The 23,169-nt window shown below is 43.3% G+C and overlaps 1 protein-coding gene across 1 annotated transcript in view; it reads right to left on the bottom strand.

The window, feature by feature from the left end:
• Positions 1-452: 452 nt before the first annotated feature.
• The window catches only part of sf3b3 (splicing factor 3b, subunit 3), a 35,067-nt gene continuing 12,350 nt past the window's right edge, over positions 453-23,169 (bottom strand). Inside the window, exons 15-27 of the mRNA XM_075470683.1 lie at positions 22,132-22,287; positions 21,165-21,308; positions 20,703-20,825; positions 20,400-20,554; positions 20,102-20,276; positions 19,103-19,308; positions 16,734-16,890; positions 14,466-14,591; positions 12,290-12,502; positions 11,523-11,621; positions 5,953-6,096; positions 3,542-3,646; positions 453-1,648 (exon numbers count right to left, since the gene is read on the bottom strand). Of these exons, the coding sequence (XP_075326798.1) occupies positions 1,508-1,648; positions 3,542-3,646; positions 5,953-6,096; positions 11,523-11,621; positions 12,290-12,502; positions 14,466-14,591; positions 16,734-16,890; positions 19,103-19,308; positions 20,102-20,276; positions 20,400-20,554; positions 20,703-20,825; positions 21,165-21,308; positions 22,132-22,287 (1,944 nt within the window). The 3' untranslated portion in view covers positions 453-1,507. The remainder of the gene's footprint in view (positions 1,649-3,541; positions 3,647-5,952; positions 6,097-11,522; positions 11,622-12,289; positions 12,503-14,465; positions 14,592-16,733; positions 16,891-19,102; positions 19,309-20,101; positions 20,277-20,399; positions 20,555-20,702; positions 20,826-21,164; positions 21,309-22,131; positions 22,288-23,169) is intronic.

The raw sequence follows: 23,169 nt of genomic DNA on the forward strand, positions 1-23,169 counted from the left end.
AAATTCCCTTTTCTTTTCCATTAAATCCCTGGATAACAACTCTGAAAACCAATGTTTGTGAGTACAGTTTAATACGGCATTCCAGAAATAGGACTTTTGTTTTTCCACAGGATCTGACCACCTTCGGAAACTGGACTGTAAAGTGATGTCATTGGTCATTAAATCAGTTAAATGCATCACAAAATGCCCTGATTGGTGCACTTTGTTGCTTGGGCCCTGCTCAGCACGTCAGTTAAGCCTGCAGTCAACACTTTACAGGTGTAAATGCTCCGAATGAACAATAAAACGCTTATTCTGTTGAACACGCTGTTTCACTTTGAATTTAAGGCACCAAAACGGTTACCTTAAACCAAAGGTGGGGCGCTCAGAAAAGACGAAATATAAGTTCTCAAACCTTTTGTGTGACGGTTTCCTCACACACTGGCAGAAAAATGACACATAAACACATGGTATACAGTACAAAAACAACTTTATTTACAAAAAAACAGACCACTGCCCCTGTCCCACAAACCCCGAAGTCCAGTGATTTCGGAGGAATGCTGTGTCTGTGGTTGGGAATTTACTGGACTGACAGGAACAACACCCAGTACAACCTTCAGTATTTTTCCACCCACTTATTTAGTCTGAGTTTACCCATCGTCTAATGACACAGTCAGACAAAACACTTCTTACACTGCGGCCTGAAGCGGCCTCTCAGAGCGAGGTCAGCTTCTGTTTGGCTCCCAGTCGTGAGGGAACAATGCGCATGAAAGAGCTGGCAGAAAACGGGTCATTAAAGAAAGAGTTTGGGGCTGGAACAATGGGCCTATAATCTAATTAACAGGTTAAAATAATCGTCTCTTTCATGACGAGGCGAAAATATCCTCAGCTTTCAGAACTCTCTGTCCCAGCAGTATGTTGCAGAATTCATATCGTGAGGAAGACAGATGAACCTTCTGAAGCAGGTTGATTAAAAAAAAACGATGGAAAAAAAAAAAAAAAAAAAGAAGATGATTCCGGTTTGGTTTGCAGGCGACGTGCAAAGATGACAAAAAAAAACGCCGTGAGAAGACTTCACGCAGCTTTACGTGCGATGATACAATCTAACAAAGTGAAACGAAGCCGTTTCCCTGCAGCCGCTGCTGAGGTGCTGCACGTGTGGTTTGAGCTGACAACAGCACGGAGGAGGTGCCAAAAACTGACTTTAAATTCTTAGTAGCTGTGAACACGTCTGTGCGGCAGCGCTGTTCACAAAGCCGTGTGGGAGAAGACTGACGCACTTCAATGCAGGTACTTAAATTGATCAAAAAAAAAAAAAAAAAAAGAAGGTTCCTGTGGTTTTTATCGAAGGTGGCCGATGAGAAACGGTTCTCAGACGTCGTGGTTTCTGGTTCCCACGCTGCGTCTGTGAACAGTTACCACAGAAAGCCGGAAAGCGGAGTCCTTAAAGGGCTCGTACGTGCGCGCCACACTCATCGCGTTAATGCATTTGTAAAATGAATGCACCGTGGGTCTGTGCGTGTTTTTTTCAGAAAGCGTAACGCGTGCGAATGTCCTCCAGCTTCTTGGAGACTTCCGGTGGCGTCCTGTCCAGCTCCTCCGCCACGCTTTTCTGCTTGTGTGGATCCATGCTGTTGAACTGCTCACACAGATCTCCGTCAATCACATTCTGGAGCAGAAGGAAAACACAGAAGACCAAACTGTTTGTTAGGAGGCAATTAGGAGAATTTCAAGAGTGCGGATCCAGACACGTTTATTTTTTCTTCAATAATTTCCACACACCAACACCTACATAAACCCAGACCTTTACAGACCGACTACTTATATACCTTCTGGCCCAGCTAATGAGCTGGACTATACCATTTAACCCGGGTAAAATCAGCGACATACACATACCTATATCTACAACAATATTTACATAACTCATCACTACAGAATATATATAATCTTAATAACCATCAACACACCCAGACTAAACCTAATAAACACACACATATATTTTACAACAATTAAATACATATTTATACCACATGAAACTCCCCTCTACCTATTTCCCACTTGTCCTCCTCCCTCCCGGATCTAATAAAGTGTGCGTGCCCCCGGGGAACTCTTTTGCCCAAACACCTCGGGAGACAGGACGACGAGCAGAGATAAGTTTATGCTCATCCACAATCAATATAACTCCTACGTGTTGTCTTTATTTATATTTTATGTAGTCTTTATTTCCTTCTGCCGCTATCGGCTTATCAATCCACGTTCGTCTCATTCACCAGGTGAACTACGAGGTGCGTCAGCCCCGTGACATGATTATTCCTGGAGCGAGTGACGGCGGCGGTGCGTCGTCACTCTGTTAAACGTTCATCTTAACAGATGAAGACGGTGATGCATCTTAGTCTGGTCTGTAAAAATCAGGTAGGGACTCTCATCCGCACGTTTTGGACTTGTCCCCAGCTGTGTAAGTACTGGGAGGATGTATTTAAAACTCTCTCGATAGTATGTGAGATTCCTCTTAAAGTTCTTGAAGAAGCTCACCTTCCAAATGATAAATTGAATGCTTTTGCTTTTGAGTCTCTGATTGCTCGCGGGCCAATTCTTCTCAAATGGAAGGACGGCGCACCACCCACACATAACCACTGGATTCGAGATCTAATGCAGTTCTTGCGGCTGGAGAAAGTCCGGTCCACTCTGAGGGGATCGACTGCGAGACTTTACAAGGCCTGGCCGCCTTTCATCACACACGCAGAGAATGCTTTTGGACTGAACAATCTGAGGTTGATTGTGTCTGGAGCTGAGTGTTGCCGTAGCGTGGGATGCACCAACTTTGTTGATTACGCCTGATTTATGTTGACCCCTTATTTATTTATTTATTTTTTTATGCATTTGTTTGTTTTCTTTCTTTTTTTTTTGGCCCGCATTGTTAGGAATTGTAATTTTTATTTAGTTATTTTTCTTTGGGAAGGGAGGTGGGTGGGAGGAATATGTGATCTCTTATCTCAGCAGTCTGGTAGAATTGTTCCTTGTACCATATGTTGTAGGTGTTCGACTAATTAACAATGTGCTCTGTATCATTTTGTTTATAAGATGAAAAATTCCAAAATACAGTGTTTAAAAAAAAAAACGAAGACGGTTTACAGAGGAGCTGATGGACAGGGATGTCAGCAGAGGATCAAGGCTCTGAAATTAAACATCCGTGTTGACGGAGAGTTCATTCATATTTAAGTAGTTTTATCCAGACAAAAGTACGATTAGAAAAACCCTGACATCTACCTAAAGGCTGCTTCTGTAACAGTAAGCACTGTTTGCACTGTTCTACACAACATCTGCCCTCTTAGACTCGTCTTAGAGTCTAAGAGGCCAGCGACATGTTTAACTGAACACAGCTGGCAGCAGAAAAACCTGCTTTCATTGTTCATCATCCAACTTTGGGAGGAACTACAACAATAAATCATCATTAATGCGTCACTGTGGGCGAGACATCTGTGGGCATAGATCAGTTACAAAGTTAGCCTGTGGTGAGAGGAAAACTATATATTATTTTATTATATTAAGCGGAAATACAAACCTTGACTGGGAAGTAGTAGGACCTGAAGCTGAGATGGTCTCTGCCACAGAGTGGAGGGAACTCAGAGCGCATGTGCATCTCCAGATGTTGGAAGAAGTCGTGATCCTGGAGAGAAGGAGGCAAAAAAACACAGAAGAAACATGGAAAGGTGAGAAAAACATGAGCAAATAAATGTCATTAAATGAGATAAGTCACATTACAGTGAAGCCTATGAGCCAGCGGACAAATCTGGTGACCAAACCTGAAGTCTCTGCTGCCCCAAAGTGGGCGTGGAGCTCTTCACCCCACAGACGGCAGAAAAGTTACAGTTACAGATGTACAGAAATGTCACACGTCTGTGTGAGGGTGAAGGCCATAAAACCGAGCAGGACGGTGTTCGTTATGTCCAGAAGTGCTGATCAGTTTCAGCAGGCTGATGTTTTCTATCAAAACACGGTGACTCGGACACCGTTGCTCTCCATGATGAGACGGACGAGCAGACGCAGCATCCTGAGTCAGACATGTTTAACCGGAGAACAGAGCTGGAAAAATCTCCACTAAATACTTAAAATGAGCAGTCAGCACGAAATCAGGAAGGATCTCACGAGAGTTGTGACGTGCTCCCGTCGTTTAGCGCAAGGTGGTCAATCCCGGCTGTTTTAAGGCGGTCTTTCTCACATCTTGGGGTTATGACTAAATCAAACATGTTTAATATTATCCTATCGTTTCTGCAGAGGAAGTGTAGAAGACATCAGCCGCATTCGGACAGAGCAGATCTAAGAACGGCTCTCCTCGAATTTCGTTCTGATAACTGCCCTTCCCTAGGGGAACTGTTTCAGTTTGCATTTGCACATGAGTCGGGACCTGATAGAGACTGATGCGACGCAGCCGTCTGCATTCAACAACAGAACAAAACAAAACAAAACCCGCGAAAAGTAAGGAGAGAAGAAAAAAACACCACCAAGAAGCTAACATGGAGAGCGGGGAGGCCACCGTGTTCATGGTCTGCATGAACACAGAGCAAATGTAGAGGGACGTAGCTTCATCTGGCTCTGAGTTCTCCATCTTTCTCCAATGCCTGAGTTTGTTGTTGTTGTTGGTGGTGAAGAGGTCAACAGGAAGTGGCTCTATTAGCAACAGCTGGAATGGGTACAGCGCCACCTATCATACCGGGGTATGACACGCTTTGTGCTGATGATTCCATTCATTCACCGCCACATATCCAAGGAGAATTACCCTCGCTCAACTCATTCTTATTTTAATTTAGCCAATAATCCCCCACTGAGTGTTAACATCAAGATTTTTCTGAGATTATTTCCCTAAGCCTGTGCTAAATCTTTAGTCTGGGACTTAAAACTCTGTGACATTGTCTTCAGATGTTAGAGGACATTGGTCTTTCAAAATCCGTTTTCAGGTTTTAGCAAAGTTATCTTGTGTCAGAGGCAGTGTTAATTTCGTCAACCAGGACGACGACGAAAATATTTCGTTAACGCCCCTTTTTCCCGTGACGATGACGCACAAAATTGCTTCCAGAAAATAAAAATATGACGAGAATAAAAAATGATTTTCGTTAACGAGACTAAGACGAGGCGAAATTTACAAGCCATGGATGAATGGACATTAAAAAATGTAATTGTTTATAATTAATTTGTAATTGTTAATATAAGTGTTTCTTGAACTTCAGAAGATTACGCGCTGTTGCCCCGTTTGTCCCTGCACGGCGCCTGTCCCACGGTGCCTCGCGCAGCTCAATCAGTCAAGTAACGTAGCCGGTAGCTAGCTATAACTTAACCGTAGCTAGTTCAACTTTGCAGTCCAGTCATGGCGTCGGGCTCGGATACCGGTATACGGTTTGTTGGAGCTGGGCGAAAACAACGCCTGGATGTATGGAGCCATTTCGTTTACAACGCGAAGGACAACAAAACAACCTGCATGATTGATCATGCCGCCGATGCCGGTGGTGGCCAAGATGAGAAGTTCTATTCTGCACAGTGTTATATAAATAAAATACAGAAAAAGAGAAGCAGTGTGTGGAGAAGTTCTATTATGTACAGTGTTGACTAAAATGACTAAAATTTGACGAAGACTGAAATTGATTTTCGACATTGTGACTAAGACTAAATTTAAAAAAGCTGATGAAATTAACACTGGTCGGAGGCATCATTAGGTGCACCGATTTACTTGTTCTGTACGTATCAAAGGAATCTTGAGTGTTGAGCCTCAGCATCTCCAGCTGCCGTTTCATTTTATGAATCAAAATAAATGTGAGCCATGGTTTTGGAAAGGGGCGTTTTTAAGCTTGTTCTTTCAGCACGTGTGCATGAAAGCTCGTTTGAGGGAAAACCTTCATGTGGAGGAGTCACGACATTTCGAGGGTTGAAGGTATGAAAGACCATTTTATGTTTTCCATACATGTAATGCTCGTGTTTTACCTCGTGTGAAGTGAATGGGACCAGAATACCGATGCCTCCGGACAGTGTGGTGTAGACCAGCGACTCGGAACCTCCGGGGATCAGAGTGGTTTTCTGAAGCGATAACACCGTCTCTCCTACGTGGTAGTTCACTATAATTTCAGCCTGGAGGGACAGAAAGTAAGAAGTGAGTAAAAGCAAAAAAAAGGACTTTTTTTTGTTTGTTTTGTTGTCACGGCAGCTGGTAACTTCAGTCGATCCACAGTCAAAACTGAAGATCATAGAGAATTTGGTTAAGATGTGAAAAAATTAGATCACATAACAACATGTCAGATATGTCACCTGAAGCCATTTTGGGTCTCAACTCCCAACAAGATCCGTCTGTTCTGGAAGCGCATTAAGGAAATTAAGAGTGGACTGCGTGCCAGGGTCAAAGAGGAGGCACACTGTCATCCCCCGCTCGGAGGAAATTGACGCAGATGGTTTAACCCAATAGCCATCAGAAAACTGCAGCACCGATACCGAGAGGTAATCACCAGGAAGGGCCTCGGGTACAAAGGCTGCACTGGGTGGTGATAAAAAGCCCGGGCTGATTGAGATAAGTTTAGGACGTACATGATTCTGACAGCGTGAGACCAAGAGAGCAAAGGCGAAGTCAAAAAAGACACAAATGACTGAGCCATGCAGAGGACACAGCGTGCCTCTGATGGGGAACAACAGCTGCTCTGTGTCGGGCTAACAGCTTGGTCTCATGAGAGGGGACACACAAGCCCTTCGCGTGATTCCTCATAAACCCCCACAAAGTAGCCGGATAATGTGAAGCCTTTAGACCGCTGCTTTTAACAGAAGTGGACAGAGGGCCGACAGACGTCTCAGTACCCGACAGGTATTCACTAGAATCAGGGCGCAATGGAAGCGTCTGGGACGGTCTCTGTGACTACAATGTAAAAACATCTAAGCTCTGCTCAGACTCTGCAGGTTTTAATGACATCACTCCTGCAACGTCCCCCTGAGTCCAGACTAAACATGGAGAAGCAGCATTTAGCTGTTATGCTGCAAACAAGTGGAACAAACTGCCAGTGGAGATTAAACTTTCACCAAACGGAGACATTTTTAAATCCAGGTTAAAAACATTTCTTTTCTCATGTGTCTATGCATGAAATCTGCACGCTGGTTTTTAAATTCATTTAAATGATTTTATTTGTTTCTCTTTATATTCTTTTATGCATTTTTAATGCTTCTTCCACTCCCTGCTGCAATGCTTTTATTTTATGTAAAGCACTTTGAATTATTTTGTACATGAAATGTGCTACAAATAAATTTGATTTTGATTCCTCAACAACCAAATGCAGCGCATTGACATCATTTTTTGACTGGTTGATACGGGGCATTTCTCCACCAATAGGGAAAGAGGATGTCATGTCTTCTTTTTGCTCAGAAAAGCCTGTTTTTACCGTTTCTTCCTGCTCCAAACGTGATGACAATATTCAGGAAAGAGAAAAGCGTAATTTATTAATCAGAAGTCTGGTGTTACTTAGCCTATCAACACGGTTTAAAAACTGGTGGATAGTCTGTGTTCCACACCTTCGACACAAGCTGAAACGGATACCCAGTGATGCTGCGTCTCGCTGCAAAGTCAACTTAAACCAATCGGTGCAGCCGTCGACTCCAGAGGTTTAAACCCACTGTTTTCAGTTAAAGTGGGTGTTTTCCAAAGCGGGGCAGATTCCCCGGCGGTGTTTAACACAGTGATAGCTTAACTGCATCGCTACGATTCCAGCTGTATGTACATGCAGGAAGTGGGCGTACAGACGCAGCTCGCAGCTGGGATGAAATGCTCGAGGTGATCTCTGGACCACTTTAACACTCGTTGCTGTTTTTGAAAAAAGCACATGGACAAAGTTGCCGACAATGGGGAGAAATGTTGCTCACAAACACGGGAAAAAGGCTTCGGTTGCTCTATAAATGAAGATAGATTCTGACTACAGATTGTTTAACACATCTGTATATAGAAAGAGTTGCTAAAATATACACCAGCCACTGCTTACATCCTTGGTTCTCCTGCCTGATGCGGCGCACGGAGGTGGAACCTGGAAACTCGAGTAACCAAGTCCCACGTGTTAGCCTGCTAGCATTTTCTTATCGTAATAAACTTAACACACATCCTCCAAACTCGGCTGTATTTTCCCATTTATCAGGTATTCTGCCATAAAGTGACAAACACAATGCTAAACATCCAATGGCAACTGAAACATTTTACCCAAAACCACAGTTGTGAACGTCAGGAATCTTGAAGAAAATAGGATCGATCGTCTCGGGGCCAGAAATGCTTTCACAAAAATCTGGTGCCATTCAAAAGTTGGACAGGAGCGAGCACATTAATCCTGAGCTGCGGTCCCATGAACTGTACTAATCACACCTATCAAACTTAACAGTTGAGCCACATTATCTGCATAAAAAGCACAGAACTTGTGATTAAATTTAATGTTTCAGTTAAAACAAAGGTTGGTGTGTGTTTGACAGCTACTTCACAGCGATGCGATTAGGATAATAGAGACAAACTCTCGTCCTCTGATTCACACGCACTTAAACATCTGAGTTTAACTTTCAACAATGGAAAAATGTCCCAGCCAGCCATCAAAGGCCGAGTGGTTCAACACACAACTAATGAGACGGGGTTTTTTTTATAACTGTGGAATTGAGGGAAAGTGGTCAGTGAGGCTGATGTGGTGCCGGGGAAGGGAAAGCTGTTAAAACCTGAAGAGCAGCCGTTAAACGTGAAAGAAAAATCACTCGTTTCTGTTGGGCAGAAGGTGAAGAATTCAACACTAACAGGATTACAAACTGTTGACTCACACAGAGAGTCACGCTCAGCTTTGGCTCCAGTGGAAGCGGTTCAGTGAAGATTATGGTTCTGTTACTGAAACGGAGCCAAAACACTTACTCCTCATGCCTCCCATGCAGCAGACAATCCAACTCCTGACACCCGCTCACATCCACAGACAAACTCACCGAGTTTTAAAGGGATAGTTCGCCTCTTTTGACATGAAGCTGTATGACATCCCATATTAGCATTTCTGAACATCTTCTTACCCCCTGCTGCGTCCTGTGAGCAGAGTTCCAGCCTCGTTTTGGTGTTGATGAAGGTAGTCCGGCTAGTTGGCTGGGGTTTAAAAAATAAAGCGTTTTGCTTCTTAAAACAATTTGCGTTCAAAAGAGTAATACATTTGCATCACAAAATCGTTCTCCAGGAAAAAGTAACACCTCACAATCACTTGGCGCTATTTTCTCTCCCTTTGTATCACTGCCTGCTGTGCAGACCGTGCAGGTAAAAAGAGGCGAACTATCCCTTTAAGGACTCCCTCTTTTGGCGTGCTTGCAGCTGAGAGCTCTTCAAAGAGAGGCCAGTTAGCGAGGACAATAAACACCGTAAGTGGCGCGGCTGTCAGCAGGAACTATATCTTTAAGTCTCAGACTAAACATCTTGCAGGGTCACCATCTCCAAGACGACGACTTGATTTTTCTGATCATTTCCCATCATGCACCTGGTGGATAAGCAGCTTTTAGCCACGGCTGCATTTTTAAAGTGCAGATGAAACGCCGCATCCGTGCTGCCGCCATGATGCAGCGAGTTTTTCCTCCTTTTGTACGGTCCAGCTGAATCGTACTTCTTTTTTTTGCCTCGTCACCATGGTTACTCTCGGCCACAGCTTCCCGTTTAGAAGTGACAGCGGCGCACGTATTGGTTCAAAACGCGTAAAAAAGAAGACTAAAATCTTGTCTGAACATCTTTTGATTTTAATGTGAGAAAGACCGCCTTAAAGCAGCCTGGATTGAGTTTTTTTATGACCACCTCACACCAAACGATGAGGTCATGGGAGCACGCCACCACGCTCGTGAGATACAGGAAGCTGTCTGCAACTTTGAGATGGCTTGTAAAATCATGTAATGTGTATCCAGCTTTAAAGTGAAAGTCATTTTCTGGGGGAAGTTTTGTTTGAGAACAAATAATTGTTTAAATTTTTTATCTAAATTGCTCATAATCTTCACATTCATACCAACATTCTTTGCCTATAACACAACTACACAAGTGCACGCTATATGAGATCTGGGAGAAAGACAGTGAATCCCTTCATTTTGCTCAACAGACAGCTGCCTGAACTTTTTATTATGAGATAAAATAATCGAATAAAAGAGGAATGCATCTAATTTAATGGAAGACATCATCCAACTTGTCCATGTAAGGATAATCGAGTTCAACTGGCAGGATGCAAATTCATACACAGACACGTACCTCATTTTGGATACAGTCTGGGCGTTCACACTCGCGTCTATAAATAGACTCGGTACATTTCCAAACTAAAATGAATCAAATGTGTGCAGAGGCAAAAATAGCGGACAAACACTGTGTCACAAAGAAAACTGGGACCAGCTCGAAATGTCTAAACTGGAGGGACTTTCCCAGTTTCTGTGCTACCTAAACAGTTTCTGACCAGGATTCAAAGTATCGGGACGCGGAGGTTCAACTTGTGGCTGATGGAGGTCAGAAGCAGATTAGCACTGCGCTGATATTTCAGCTGCAGCAGAAGGTAGAATGAATCCTTCCGCTCTGGTTCAGAAGAGAATACGAGACGAGCTCTTTAAAAGGCTGAAGAAGCGAGACGGACCCTTAATCTCTGCGTTTCTGTCAGACTCTCCTGGTGAAGACCAGCACACGAAAAGGTGGCGGCACCTTTAATAGAATTGTATCCACTATCCTCACAAGGACACAAACCACCACCATGTACACACTGTGGTAAAAATGAACTTTTAAAAGCATTTTAACATTTCAACCGGAGCAAAATTGTACAAAATCGAAGCTCTCGAAGTCTCGAATCACACCTGCGTGGGATGACGCTCTGCAGATGCTCCAAACTTCCAATCAAGTATGCAAAAGAAGTCGAATCAGGGAACAACAAATAACCAATAGGCCAGTGTGCATCTGTTTGGGAAAACAGTCGTGCACGTGGATATTAATGCAACTGAACTTCCATTAAAGCTGCTCTCATTCACTTATAAGCAGCGTCTGTGCAGTGAATTCAGCTCACATGAACCAGCCTCCCACACGTCTTCCTCCAACCATAGCTCGACTCAACTGTCCACAAAGCCGCATTGACTGATACTGAAAAATCAAGTGCTCATCCCAGCTAATGGTGCAAAAGGAAGCGGCTGCCTTCCATGACAGCATGTCCTGTTACGAGCAAACGTTGCTCTTTCATCGGCTGCCATCTTGAGACTAATTCAGCCTCACTGTTGCTGTAATAGTGCGTGTTTGGAGAACACGGGCATCTACAGAAAACGACTCTAAACGTGACCTCTGGTGATGACACGTGGCCCAGGTCAGGTCCGACATGCTCTGATGGAAAAGTGACGACATCGACACCAGAACACATGCATTTTATTCCAGGCGAGCACTGACACACTGACAGCGGTGTGTGAAACACAGAGGTGTATTACTTTTGTTCTTCAAATGCGGCGAAAAGATATAAAAACACACTTAAAAACTTCCAGGAAGTTAAAAAGGAGGACGGGTTGATGAATGAGGGCTTTACCTTCTGTGATGCTCCGTTAAGGAGACCTCTGTCCCACAAGGCTTTGTTCCCTGTGGGGTCTTCGTCCACATCGTCACTGGTGTTGGGGGGAAGACGCACCTGTGAAAAGAAGCCATCAGAATCAAATCAAATTTACTTGTATAGCACATTTCATGTACAAAACAGTTCAAAGTGCTTCACATAAAATAAAAGCATTGCAGCAGGGAGTGTAAGAAGCATTAAAAATACATAAAAGAATATAAAGAGAAACAAATAAAATGGTTTAAATGAATTTAAAAACAAGCAACAGTCCGGATAAGTTCAAAGATATCGTACAGATTTCATGCATAGACACATGAGAACAGAAATGTCTTTAACCTGGATTTAAAAATGTCTCCATTTGGTGAAAGTTTAATCTCCACTGGCAGTTTGTTCCACTTGTTTGCAGCATAACAGCTAAATGCTGCTTCTCCATGTTTAGTCTGGACTCTGGACTGGACCAGCTGACCTGAGTCCTTGGATCTAAGAGCTCTGCTGGCTTTATATTCTCTGAACACATCACAGATGTATTTTTGGCCCTAAACCGTTCTGGGATTTGTAAACCATCAGCAGGCTTTTAAAATCTATTCTGTGACTGACTGGAAGCCAGAGTAAAGACTTTAAAGCTGCTGTGATGTGTTCAGATCTCTTAGTCCGGGTTAAAACTCCAGCAGCAGCGTTCTGGATGAGCTGCAGATGTGAATGTTTGGACTGGAACGTGCATGTTCACTCCTCGTCCCTGCACTTACGATGCTGATGTTGCCGAACTTGTCAGCAGAAGCCATGGTGTCATAGTCGAGCAGACAGGCCGTCGTCACCCAGCGGGGATACGTGTCATCGGCGAAGATGATCAGCTGGTTCTCGTTGCGTCTGTAACGGACCCAAAAGAGACTCTCCTGAACGTCGGACACGATGACACGCTGGCCGATGGTGTAGATGCCAGTCACCAGGTTTGGAACGTGCTGGAGGGGAGGAATTAAAGCAGAGGTACTGTCAGGAAAATCTACAATTATGCAGGAAACAACCGTCACAGGAATAATAACACTGGGTTTACTGCACAATGCTTAACAAGGCGGCGTGATCCATCTTCCATCTGGAGCACAGAGACTCGTGCATGCATGTGGTCCCAATTCAAAAGTCAACAAAATACATCTTTCTTTCATGAAAACATATCTGTGTCTGCAGCCGTAAGGCAATTTCCACATCAGGGATCATCTGGAAAGCTTTTTGTCCAAACAAGCTATAAAAGCTGCAATTTGAACATCAACTTTCAGGCTGCTTAACGACACATTTTCACCACAAACACGATTTCAATGTGTGAAAACAAAGACCAACTGAAGGTCTTTTATCCTGGTGAAAACGAGGCATTTCCTGTTCTTACAAACCTGCACTTTTACTTTCACTGGTTGAAGTTGAATTATATTAAAATAAACAAAGGAGTGAATGTGTTGAAAGGCTGAGACGATCAATATTAATTAAAAAAAAAATAAAAATACAGCAGATTTAAACCGGTGCTGTTGTACAACTTTAAATGCTTTTAAAATCTCTTCTGTGCGCTCTTTTGTCGTTTCTTGTAACACATTAAGCCATTAAGAGGAATTTGGTAAATAAAAAAGGTGGAAATGCAATCAAGAGAGCCTCTAATTTGACCATAATTACCCTTTTCAGGCATTTTTTCGTAAGTCTGCGTAATTACAGAACAATATATCTGGAGGAGGGCTGCAACAAAATGTCCAACTAGGTTTTTTTGGTTCAGTGTCAGACCTCAACTGTACCCTGCAAAGTTTTTAAATCTTAAATAAAAAAAATAAAAAAAACAGAGAATCTATATAAACCTGAACGATTCAGGCTGTAATGGAAGGGCGCGAGTGCCTTCCCTGAGCAATCATTTGGTTGTGGGTGAGGGGAAAGTTGTTTTCTCACTTGCTGGAGGCTTCAGACACCCAAATATATGTTCCTAAGAACAGAAAAATACAGGTGCTATGTCACGTTTCACAGAAAGACAAAGCTCATCTTATGGTAGCAGGACAGGAGACGCCTAAGACTGTGCTCATATAACTGCAGGCTGAACGGTGAAAAAGGCTTAAAGTGGGGAGCCCTGAACAGTGTTGCCCCCCCCCCCCAAAAAAAAAAAAAAAAAAAAACACAAGAAGTCGCTATTGGCTCTCTGAAAAGTCGCTAGATTGCGTCATGACGTCATAAGTGACGTAACAACGCCCATATTATATATTTTCGCTCCTACCCGAGCCGAAATCAGCCGGCCTGAAGCCGATTTCAGCTCTAAACTCTGTAAACTTTAGCAACATTTGAAACATTTTCAGGAGAGAAAGTAGTCGTTTAGATCCCAAACGTGTTGAAAACCTGACAAAATACCGACTTTTTACAATTTTGTTCACACGAATTCGGCGCTACTAAAGCTAGCCGCAGTGAGCAACGCACTTCTGGTTATTTTGACCAAATAAAATACCCGTTGCCTTTTATCATAGGGAAAGCCATTACGATACAATTGGTGCTTTTGTTTTGAAAACAGGAAGTGAACCTACCCTCGTTGTAGCTAGCTTGAAACTGCCGTTTTTGACAGGAAATGACGGTATGCCGGGTTGCCGCCGTCCTGCAGTGCTTCTGTCTCAGCTTGTATGGTGTCGCGGAGCAACTGATTTGTCACTCACAAAACAAGTTAAATTGTCGCAAGATTCAGCCAGATTGAGCCCGAAAGTTGCTAAATCGCTAGATTATTTTTTTTGTCGCCAGAGATGGCCAAAAGTCGCTAAATCTAGCGACAAAGTCGCTAAATTGGCAACACTGGCCCTGAATCTGACCCAGGATCGGTTCCTCAAATCTTCCACATGGAACACAGATGCGCCGTTAACGGGCTTAAAAAGCAGATCTTTCAGCCTCGGGGAGACTTTAAGAACCTGGTCTTACCTTGTTCTCACACTTGCGGAGCAGCTTCCTTTTGCCCAAATCGTAGATTCTCAGCAGCTTTCCGACTCCAACCAAGACTCGTCCCTGGAACGGGGCGATGGCCAACGGCACATCCTCCACTGGGGTCTGGCAACAGGGACAATTAGAGGATTCAGAACAAGCTCTTCTTTCAAAACAAATCAAATTAAATTTATTTGTGTAGCACATTTCATGTACAAACAATTCAAAGTGCTTTACATGAAATAAAAGCATTGCAGCAGGGAGTGGAAGAAGCATTAAAAATACATAGATGAATGTAAAGAGAAACAACTAAAATAATTTAAATGAATTTAAAAACAAGCAACAGTCCAGATAAGTTCAAAGATTCTTTAATGCGAGTTCTTTAATGGGAGTCTTTATTTTAAGGAGTTGTGGGAGGAACTCGTGAGCAGCTGTCAGAGCGGAGTTGACAGCGACTAAGAACCTCCAACATTTCTATAGAAAATTAATTTCTAGAACAAAAACAGCCTTTTAAAAGACTGAATTTAGCCTTAATGATGCATCAAAAAAGATAATTTCACAATAATTAATTACAGAACTCATTACCTGATACAGATGTTCAAAAATACTTTGATATTTTGAGCATCGTCACTAAATGCTGACCAGGATGTTCCTCCACCCAACCACCGTTTCCTTCCAGAGAGAGGAGAATGAGCAGCTCCTCATTTTAAATAAGAACTCATCGACCTCCTCCGTGGCCTCCAATGGGTCATATCATTCACAGATGGATGTTCGAGATGTTTTAATCCCACCAAACACAGCTTTGAGTTAGAAGAGATTGTGTTTAAGCCCGACTGGAAAAAGAAAAGGGGCCGTGGTCACTCTGGTTTCTGAGGCTCGTCCATCACAACAAACTCGCTTAATGACCCTCCAGGAGGCCCCTCTTCTTCATGGAACACAGCTGCAGTCTTTACGAGCGACTTCACCACACAACTTTCTTCTTTGCTCACCGAAAATTTGTTCCGTCTTGTCTGCAAACGGTTGTCCTGTGTGACGGCTTCATCTCAGATGATAGTTTGACTGCATTTCATGACAAAGTTGGTTGTTTTCCACAACAATGCGTCTCTAACTCTAACCCGTAAAACTGTCTCTTGCACAACTGGGATCATTTTCCAGGTCCGAGACTAAATTTACAACCAAATCTAAGGTGTTTTTTTCAACTCCTACGATCAAATTAAGCTCGTGTCTGATCATTAAATGAGCAGAACCCTCTATATAATACTATTTTTGCACGGTATGCACACCTTAAAGAGAGACTTCGGATGAAAGGAGTGTGGACGGTTAAAGATGGCACCCACACCCTGCATCTAGATTCGAGTTACTATAGAGCCTCCCTTGTAAAGAACATGATACACATGGGTTATTTTACCTTAAATCCAGTTACTGCAGTCAATAAACCACAGTAGAAAAAGTATGAGCACTATATGTTCTGTAGTTTTGTGTTTGTATTTGAATTTAAGGATCCATTTTACTGGTAAGACCAAATATAAATGACCTGCCCTGACTGGAAAAAGTTCTTCTGTTCTTCTTTTTTTGTTCTAAAGATCATATCTGGAGCAAATGATTCAGTATCAACAGCTCATCTCACAGCGAGTTTGGTAGGAAATGTAATAAAAATGCATCAACAGGCAGGAATGGAGCCTTGTCATGTGAGACCATGACAGCGGTCTGCACACAGGAATGTTTTAGTGTGCATACATTGGGGCTATTATAGATGAAATACCCAAATTTTACAATAAACTGTAGCACCCAAAACATCAGATCTGGTTAAGTGGTTGGGAAATCCCTTCAGCTCAATGAAAAGAAGTGGCTGACACCACTGTGACATACAGTGACTCATCACTTATAGCCCATGTTGTTCCACATCAGGTAACAAATGCGTGTGGGCTGATTCACCCCGATTGTCTCCACCCGGCTCGAGTGTCCTGGGAATTGCCCAGAGAGCAGCATGGGACGCCACGGTCGCCGGCATCTGCACGGGTTATCGTTAAAGCTTTATGTGGGGCAGGCCTGGCTGATGACTCAGAGCACACTTTTCCCTTTGAGTCAAATCTTTATCTTAGAATTAAACCTCTTCATCTCAAATCTTCTTTTTCGTTCTCTGAATGTATTGTGTGAGCAAACCTACATGGACAGGAAACCGGAATCTTCCATCAATATTCCCCAATATCAGCCGGGAGAGCCAAAAAGAAAGAAAAATAAACGTGTGACGTTGACACTCGAACCCACCTTGTGCACAAACTCCAGCTTCTCCCCTCCACCGGTAAGCCGATAGGTATAGATGAAGCCGCCGCCCACAGACCTGGGGTTGAGGATCATGTCTCTGGCGACGCCCACCAGGACGTACCAATCATCTCCAGTGTTGGGGAAACGACACACTGCAACACTGAAAAATTCAAAATGGAAAAAGTGTTTCTGGGCGCTCACATCGCCTCGCCTGCAGCGACTGATGGTCAACACATTCATTCCTTTTTTTACTTTAATAGAATTGAACTTAAACCAGTGAAAGTAAAAGTGCAGGTTTGTAAGAACAGGACATGCCTCGTTTTCTCCAGGAATAAAAGACCTTCGGTTGGTTTTTGTTCTGTTGTCGGTGATAAGTGGCAGCTGTCACGTGTGCTTCAGATCGTCCCTTTTTAGTTTGTCAGCTCTTCGTTTTCAGGAGTTATGTCACACATTGACAGTAACAGTGTGAAAATGTGTTGTTAAGCTGCCTGAAAAAGCTTTGCAGATGATCCCTGAGGTGGAAATTGCACTCAGAATGTTTGTGAGGCCTTACGGCTGCACTCACAAATATGTTTTCATGTAAGAAAGATGCATTTTGAATTGGGACCACATGCATGCACGAGTCCCTGTGCTCCAGAAGGAAGATGGAGCTCGCTGCCTTGTTAAGCATTGTGCAGTAGACCCAGTATTATACCTGTGACGGTTGTTTCCTGCAGAAATGTTTGGTTTTGACCATATATTCGGGTGTTTTTAATCACATTAGCACAACTGAACATTTGAGGCTGCCTCTGGGTAAGCAAAGCTCCATATTAACATCTTTATTACTGGCTAAGCGAGGTCTGGAAAAGCACGTTTTCAGACAACAATGACCGTGCTGCAATGATTGTGTTGTTCAAAAGACAAGTTCCACACACAGTAAATGTGATGCTGATGCCCTCTTCAACACTGAGTGCAGTGGGGATATCACTTCTTACAACATAAAGCCGTCACCCGTCTGTTTTGCCTCTGCCGTCCTGTTTGGGGAGCAACTAATGGGTTGTAGAAACAGACAGCTGCCAAAAAGTGCTTTATTATCTACGGTGATAAATCCTAAATAATCCCAAATACACACTTTACAGATGCTCTGGCGTTCTGACTGTAAGGATGACTTTCCTGCATTTTTGTGGCAAACCTCTAAGCTTCCTTTGGTGGAGGAGCCAGCTGATATTAGAGCGCCCTCTCCTGCCAAACGCCTCCAACAGCTCAATGCAGCTGTGACTACAGTCTGTTCTCTGAAGTGCTTACAGACAAAAAGTCGATGGAGATTAAACTTTACTCATGTTAGAACCAACTTCTGACACTGAATGGAAATCAGGGAGCATCGAACTCTATTCAACCGTCTGTTAAGAAGTTCAGACGGAATAAATCCTCATTAACCATAAGACCCTTCCTGACTGTGGAGGCAGCGAAAACTTATATGCATGCAATGATATTTACTCATATTTCCCACTGTTATACAACATGGTCACATACATCAGAGAGTACTTTAAAACCAATCAAGTCTCTCTTCAAGAGAACACTTAAAACCTATACATTACCATTATTGTACAATTATTAAAAAGTATAAAATCTTGGCCCTTGATAGCCATCAGTTGTTTTTGGATGTCTGTCTCATCTTTAAGCTTTTGAAAAGATTAGCCCCTCCACCATTACAGGATTTCATAAAGACAAAATCCTCTGGAGTAAACACCAGAGCACAGACTAGAGGAGACTGATGCACAGTGGCGCAGGACTAAATTTGGCCGAATGGTGGAGTCCATCAGTCTTGGAACACACTGCCAACTCATGTTAGAAACTGTGACAATTCCACCACCTTTAAAAAGACCCTTAAACAGTGTTGAAAACAACCCAGACCTGCTCTCATGGGTAACCCCTCCGTCTTTTCCATTTTGTGTATGAACTCTTAACTTTGATGTGAATTAGTGTTTTTTATTTTATGTCAGATTTATGCATTTTATATCCATTTGTCATGGTTTATTGTCTGTATGTTTTTTTATGATACCTGCCTTAGGACAACGGATGAAATTTAGCAACTGTGCTAATTCTGGCATATTTACATTGATGCTCTGCTGATATGTTGATTAATGTGCATTGTCCTAATCAAATAAATAAATAAATAAACCATCCAAGCATAAGATAAGCAGTGTAATTCAAAAGCTATTAGCTTGTTCCATCAGAATAAGAACTTCTCATGGCTAAAAAACATTAAAGTGGACAATAAATGCTGGACTTATCGCTGTTAGTCCAGATTAAAAGGTTGTATGAAGTCATGGTGTTTCAGTTCAACTTTAAAGTCATTTTAAAATGATCCGTTTCAACTGTGTGCTGCTCACCTGAACGCGGCCTCGTTCTGCTCCAGCTGCACCTGATCCAGTGTCGCACCCTGTATGGGGTTGACCAGTCGCACCAGAGAGGCCCACTGTCCGGCTCCCGCTTTAGGGGCACCAAAAATGGCTTCTGGGAGATTCTCGTTGAGGAACGCGGCGGCCATCTCAGCTGCCAGCTCTCGCTCGTCCTCACCAGCAGCCTCCACCATCTCCTACAGAGACGCGGCACAAGTAGCGATTTGAAATGGACTATCTGGTTGTGATTGAATTGACTGGCTTCAAAAAAAAAAAAAAAGTCATCGCCTGGATTTAACCAAGCAAAGGATGTGAGGTTGCTTTAGTTGGTCAGGACTATTTTCAGCAATGTTCCCAAAAGAATGAGGTCAGCTGACCACTGAACATGCTGAATGAGCAGCAATAGATTTTCTTCTTCCTTGATGGGACAGCTTCATTTCAAGATGACAATTTTAGGATTCACCAGGCTCCAATAGTGGAAGAGATGTTCAGGGAGCGCAAGACATCTTTTTTCCACACGTGGATTAGCCACCAGAGTCCAGGCCTCCACCCCTGGTCAGGTCAGCCGATTCCAAACTAAATAAAATAAGCCAAGGTCTGCAGATAAGCTACAGCTTGTCTGGTTCAATGATAAAAACAGGAACAAAGCTGCTTTTGTAGTGCTTTGTTTTGCTTTTTTGGGACTAAAAACCCAAAAATACATCATTTACAATCGATTTAGCTAAACTTTGTAGCCGTCTCTGGTACAGAGAGAAGCTGCGGCTCACCAATCAGACAACTGGACCATTTAACAATCAAGTTAAAGTTGGTCTGTTATCTTTCAAGGGCAGTAAACTCCACAGAAGACTCTCAGTTGCTCTCTCAGCACAAACGCCTTCTTTTCACACCGTATAACTGGAGTGGGTGGCCGGGGTTTACCACATCCATCATGTAGCTCATGAGTTCTGAAGGATTTACAACTTTCAATCAACCACTTATCTCGTTTCATACCTCAGCCATCTGCTGCTTTCGCTGGGCTTTGGTGGCCTCCGTGTAGGCGTTGTGGTCAGTCTCAATCAAAATGAGGTTGTTGGTCTCTGGATGGATTACAAACTTCCTGGGACTGTACTGCAAAGGGAAGGCCACCTGGTTGAAGACGGCTCCAAGTTTCTCCAAAGCCAAGATTCTGGAAAGAGATCAGACACTCGGTAAGTTAATCATTTTCAACCTGAGGAATTCAGCAGAGCTCTAATGAACCGTCTCTTTACTGAAGGCAAATTCCCACCAAGTACACAGAGCTCATCCGTACCTCAGTGTGTTGGTGGAGATCGCCACAATGCCTTCTGGGCACTGCTCAGACGCAAAGCCAGAGGCATACTCCAGAGTTTCATACGAGAGGGGGGTGAGGTGGAAGCGGGACTGGTAGGAGTAGCTGAGCCACGAACGGCTGGACATTGCCAGCACCTGTCAGTGAGAGCAAACTGTGTCTTAGATGTGCAACAAACTGTGGTTTTCCCAAAACAATTCAAGTTCTTCATGTTAAAATGACATGTTCTGTCCAACAAGTGGTTAAATCCTGTTTATTTGTTCGTTAGAAATAAAGTTCACATACGGCCTCCTGCCCCTGCATCCTGACTCTGAACAGTTTGACGGGTCGTGACCCCAGGTATCGCGTTCTGGTATCAGACAAGTCACCGGTCACAGGGTCCAAGACGGTCCTCAGCAGCACGCCGTTCTGGGGGGAGGGGGATTAATGAACACACATGGCGTGGTAAATAGATAATAATATAAAATGACATGTGATTTAATCATTTTCTCTGGGCTGAACTTCTGCCCGTTTCAGGTTTTTCTTACGACATAAGGTATCGAAAAGTGGAAAATCGGGTTATAATATCCTTCCTGGAGAACATCCAACACAGATGTTCCTCTGAACATCTGGAACAAAGTCTTGCTGTTCAATGTGCCCTTTTATCATGTCATATTACAGGTATTTCATGTGGAAAACACGGTTTTCTTTGTGCCGTTACAGGCTGAGACGTCACAGGAAGCCTTCTGGAATCAAACGGATAAATACCTGAAGACCGATGTTGAGGTAGAGGAAGCCGATGGTTCCCTTATCTCCAAGTTCATCTTGCTTCTCAACGCCTCCCATCTCTACGATGCACAGACTCTCTGGCTGGGCAGGAAGGGCCTGCATACTCAGCGGTTGGAGACAGTCCTGAATGTGATGAAGATTTAAAGTGTTGAACTTTAAATGAACAGCATACACAAACACACAAAAATGTTGTTCTTTGATGGCATCAAACCTTTTTAGAGTTTAGGGAACATTACATGGTCCTTAGAATGAAGCATTTTAATAACCAGGCAACAGCTTTTCTAACTGTTTCAGGAACTCTCCCAACAATCAGTAGATAACCAAACCCAAGGTTTGTTCATGAGTGTCAAAATCAGATATTTCTAAAGTTTCAGTTTAAGGTTTATAGGATAGATGTGTCCGACAGTCACGGTATGCAACAAAGTAATTGTGGGTTCGCCCAAATCTGTGTGCTAGAAACCAAAACTCAGCTGTGTTCAGTTTACAGATGGAAATAAAAACATGAACCGAGGTGAGTCTCACATCTGGACAATTTTCTGTTGTTGAGAACAATTAACGCAAGACATGAGAAGGCACGGGATGAGCTGCACTATGTGAAGGCTCAGAATGTTAAGGGTCAGATAAGCTTTACGTTGCATCAAAGCCTCCTTTGGGACGGGTGGAACTGTTACTACAACACACACAAACAATTACTGGCCCGAGAAGACAGAAAATTGTTTTGTTTATTCCCTGAAGGGGCTTTATGCCAAACTCTGCAACCAATGAAAACATCTATGAGTTCCAAATCGGCAGAAACGTTGATCTCCTGCCATCATCGAACTAACGAAATAGTAAAACTACATCCACACCTAAACCAACAGACTTCTGAGCGTTAGACGCTGAGCGTGGGGGGGGGGGGGGGGGGGGGGGGGGTTTACGTGATCTACAAACGTGTTTCCATGCCTACCGAAGGGTCCAGGGAGATGATTCGGACGGTGTTGTCGACCAGCCCGACAGCCAGGAAGCGGGAGCGCTGCTCACCAGGTGGGACGTTGGCCAGGCTCATACAAACCACATCTGCAGACATCTCCTTTCGTTCCGTGTACTCATTCAACTGGCCGGACTGAAGAAAAAAAGAAAGAAAGTGTCATTACATCCCAAATTTAAGACTTTTTAAAGACTTTTTTTTAATATTTAATACAATTTAAGACCCATTTCACATCCATACTGGCAAAAAGAAGGCTCGGAATTACTTGCAAAATATATGAATTTATTCGTCAAACATCAGCACGAACTTTGAACTTTGGCCCTTAACTTGGGAAATAAATTCTCTCTTGATGAAATTGGCTAATCCAAATTGCGCGTTGTACGCACACTTTAACGTTTTTTCTATCTCAGAATCCGGGAACATGTTCTGGAACAGCTGATCAATGTTCTCACTGCCAGTATCTGACTGGTGCTTCGCTTTCCGTGCGAAGAATCCAGAGCAGCTGCGCTCTTAGTGTGGGCGTAGACCCAAACGCTGTCCGGAGGTCGCGCTGGACGTCGATGCTGCAGATCCTGATGTGGAATAACTGGCTGATGGAAAGACCGCTTCATGCTTTTCTGATTTGGCGTGGGACTCCAACGCCTTGATGCCCAATGGGCCAAGTTTCAAACTTTTCTTGCACAAGGCGCAGTGTGCTCCATGAATATTTCCATCAACCGGCTTCAACCATGAGGTAAATTGTTTGTTCTGAAGCCACAAATGGTCAAATTTGCATCTACCCATCTTAAACAAAGCGTCAACTGATCAGCCGCTCCTCAGCAGCCACAAAAATTAAGCTACAGCAGGTTGTGCTCGATAAATTCTGACCGGGCTGCACAGGTGCTTTAGTTCTGTCTTTGCGTCCTCAAAAATCGAAACATTTAAAAGCGAGACCGAAGATTATACATTTGTTTTGAATAAAAGTCACGTCAATACATTTTTAAGACCTTTCAAGAGAATTTTAGCCATTTTAAGGCC

The sequence above is a fragment of the Odontesthes bonariensis genome, chromosome 7, assembly GCF_027942865.1.
Source record: "Odontesthes bonariensis isolate fOdoBon6 chromosome 7, fOdoBon6.hap1, whole genome shotgun sequence".
NCBI classification, from domain to species: domain Eukaryota; kingdom Metazoa; phylum Chordata; class Actinopteri; order Atheriniformes; family Atherinopsidae; genus Odontesthes; species Odontesthes bonariensis.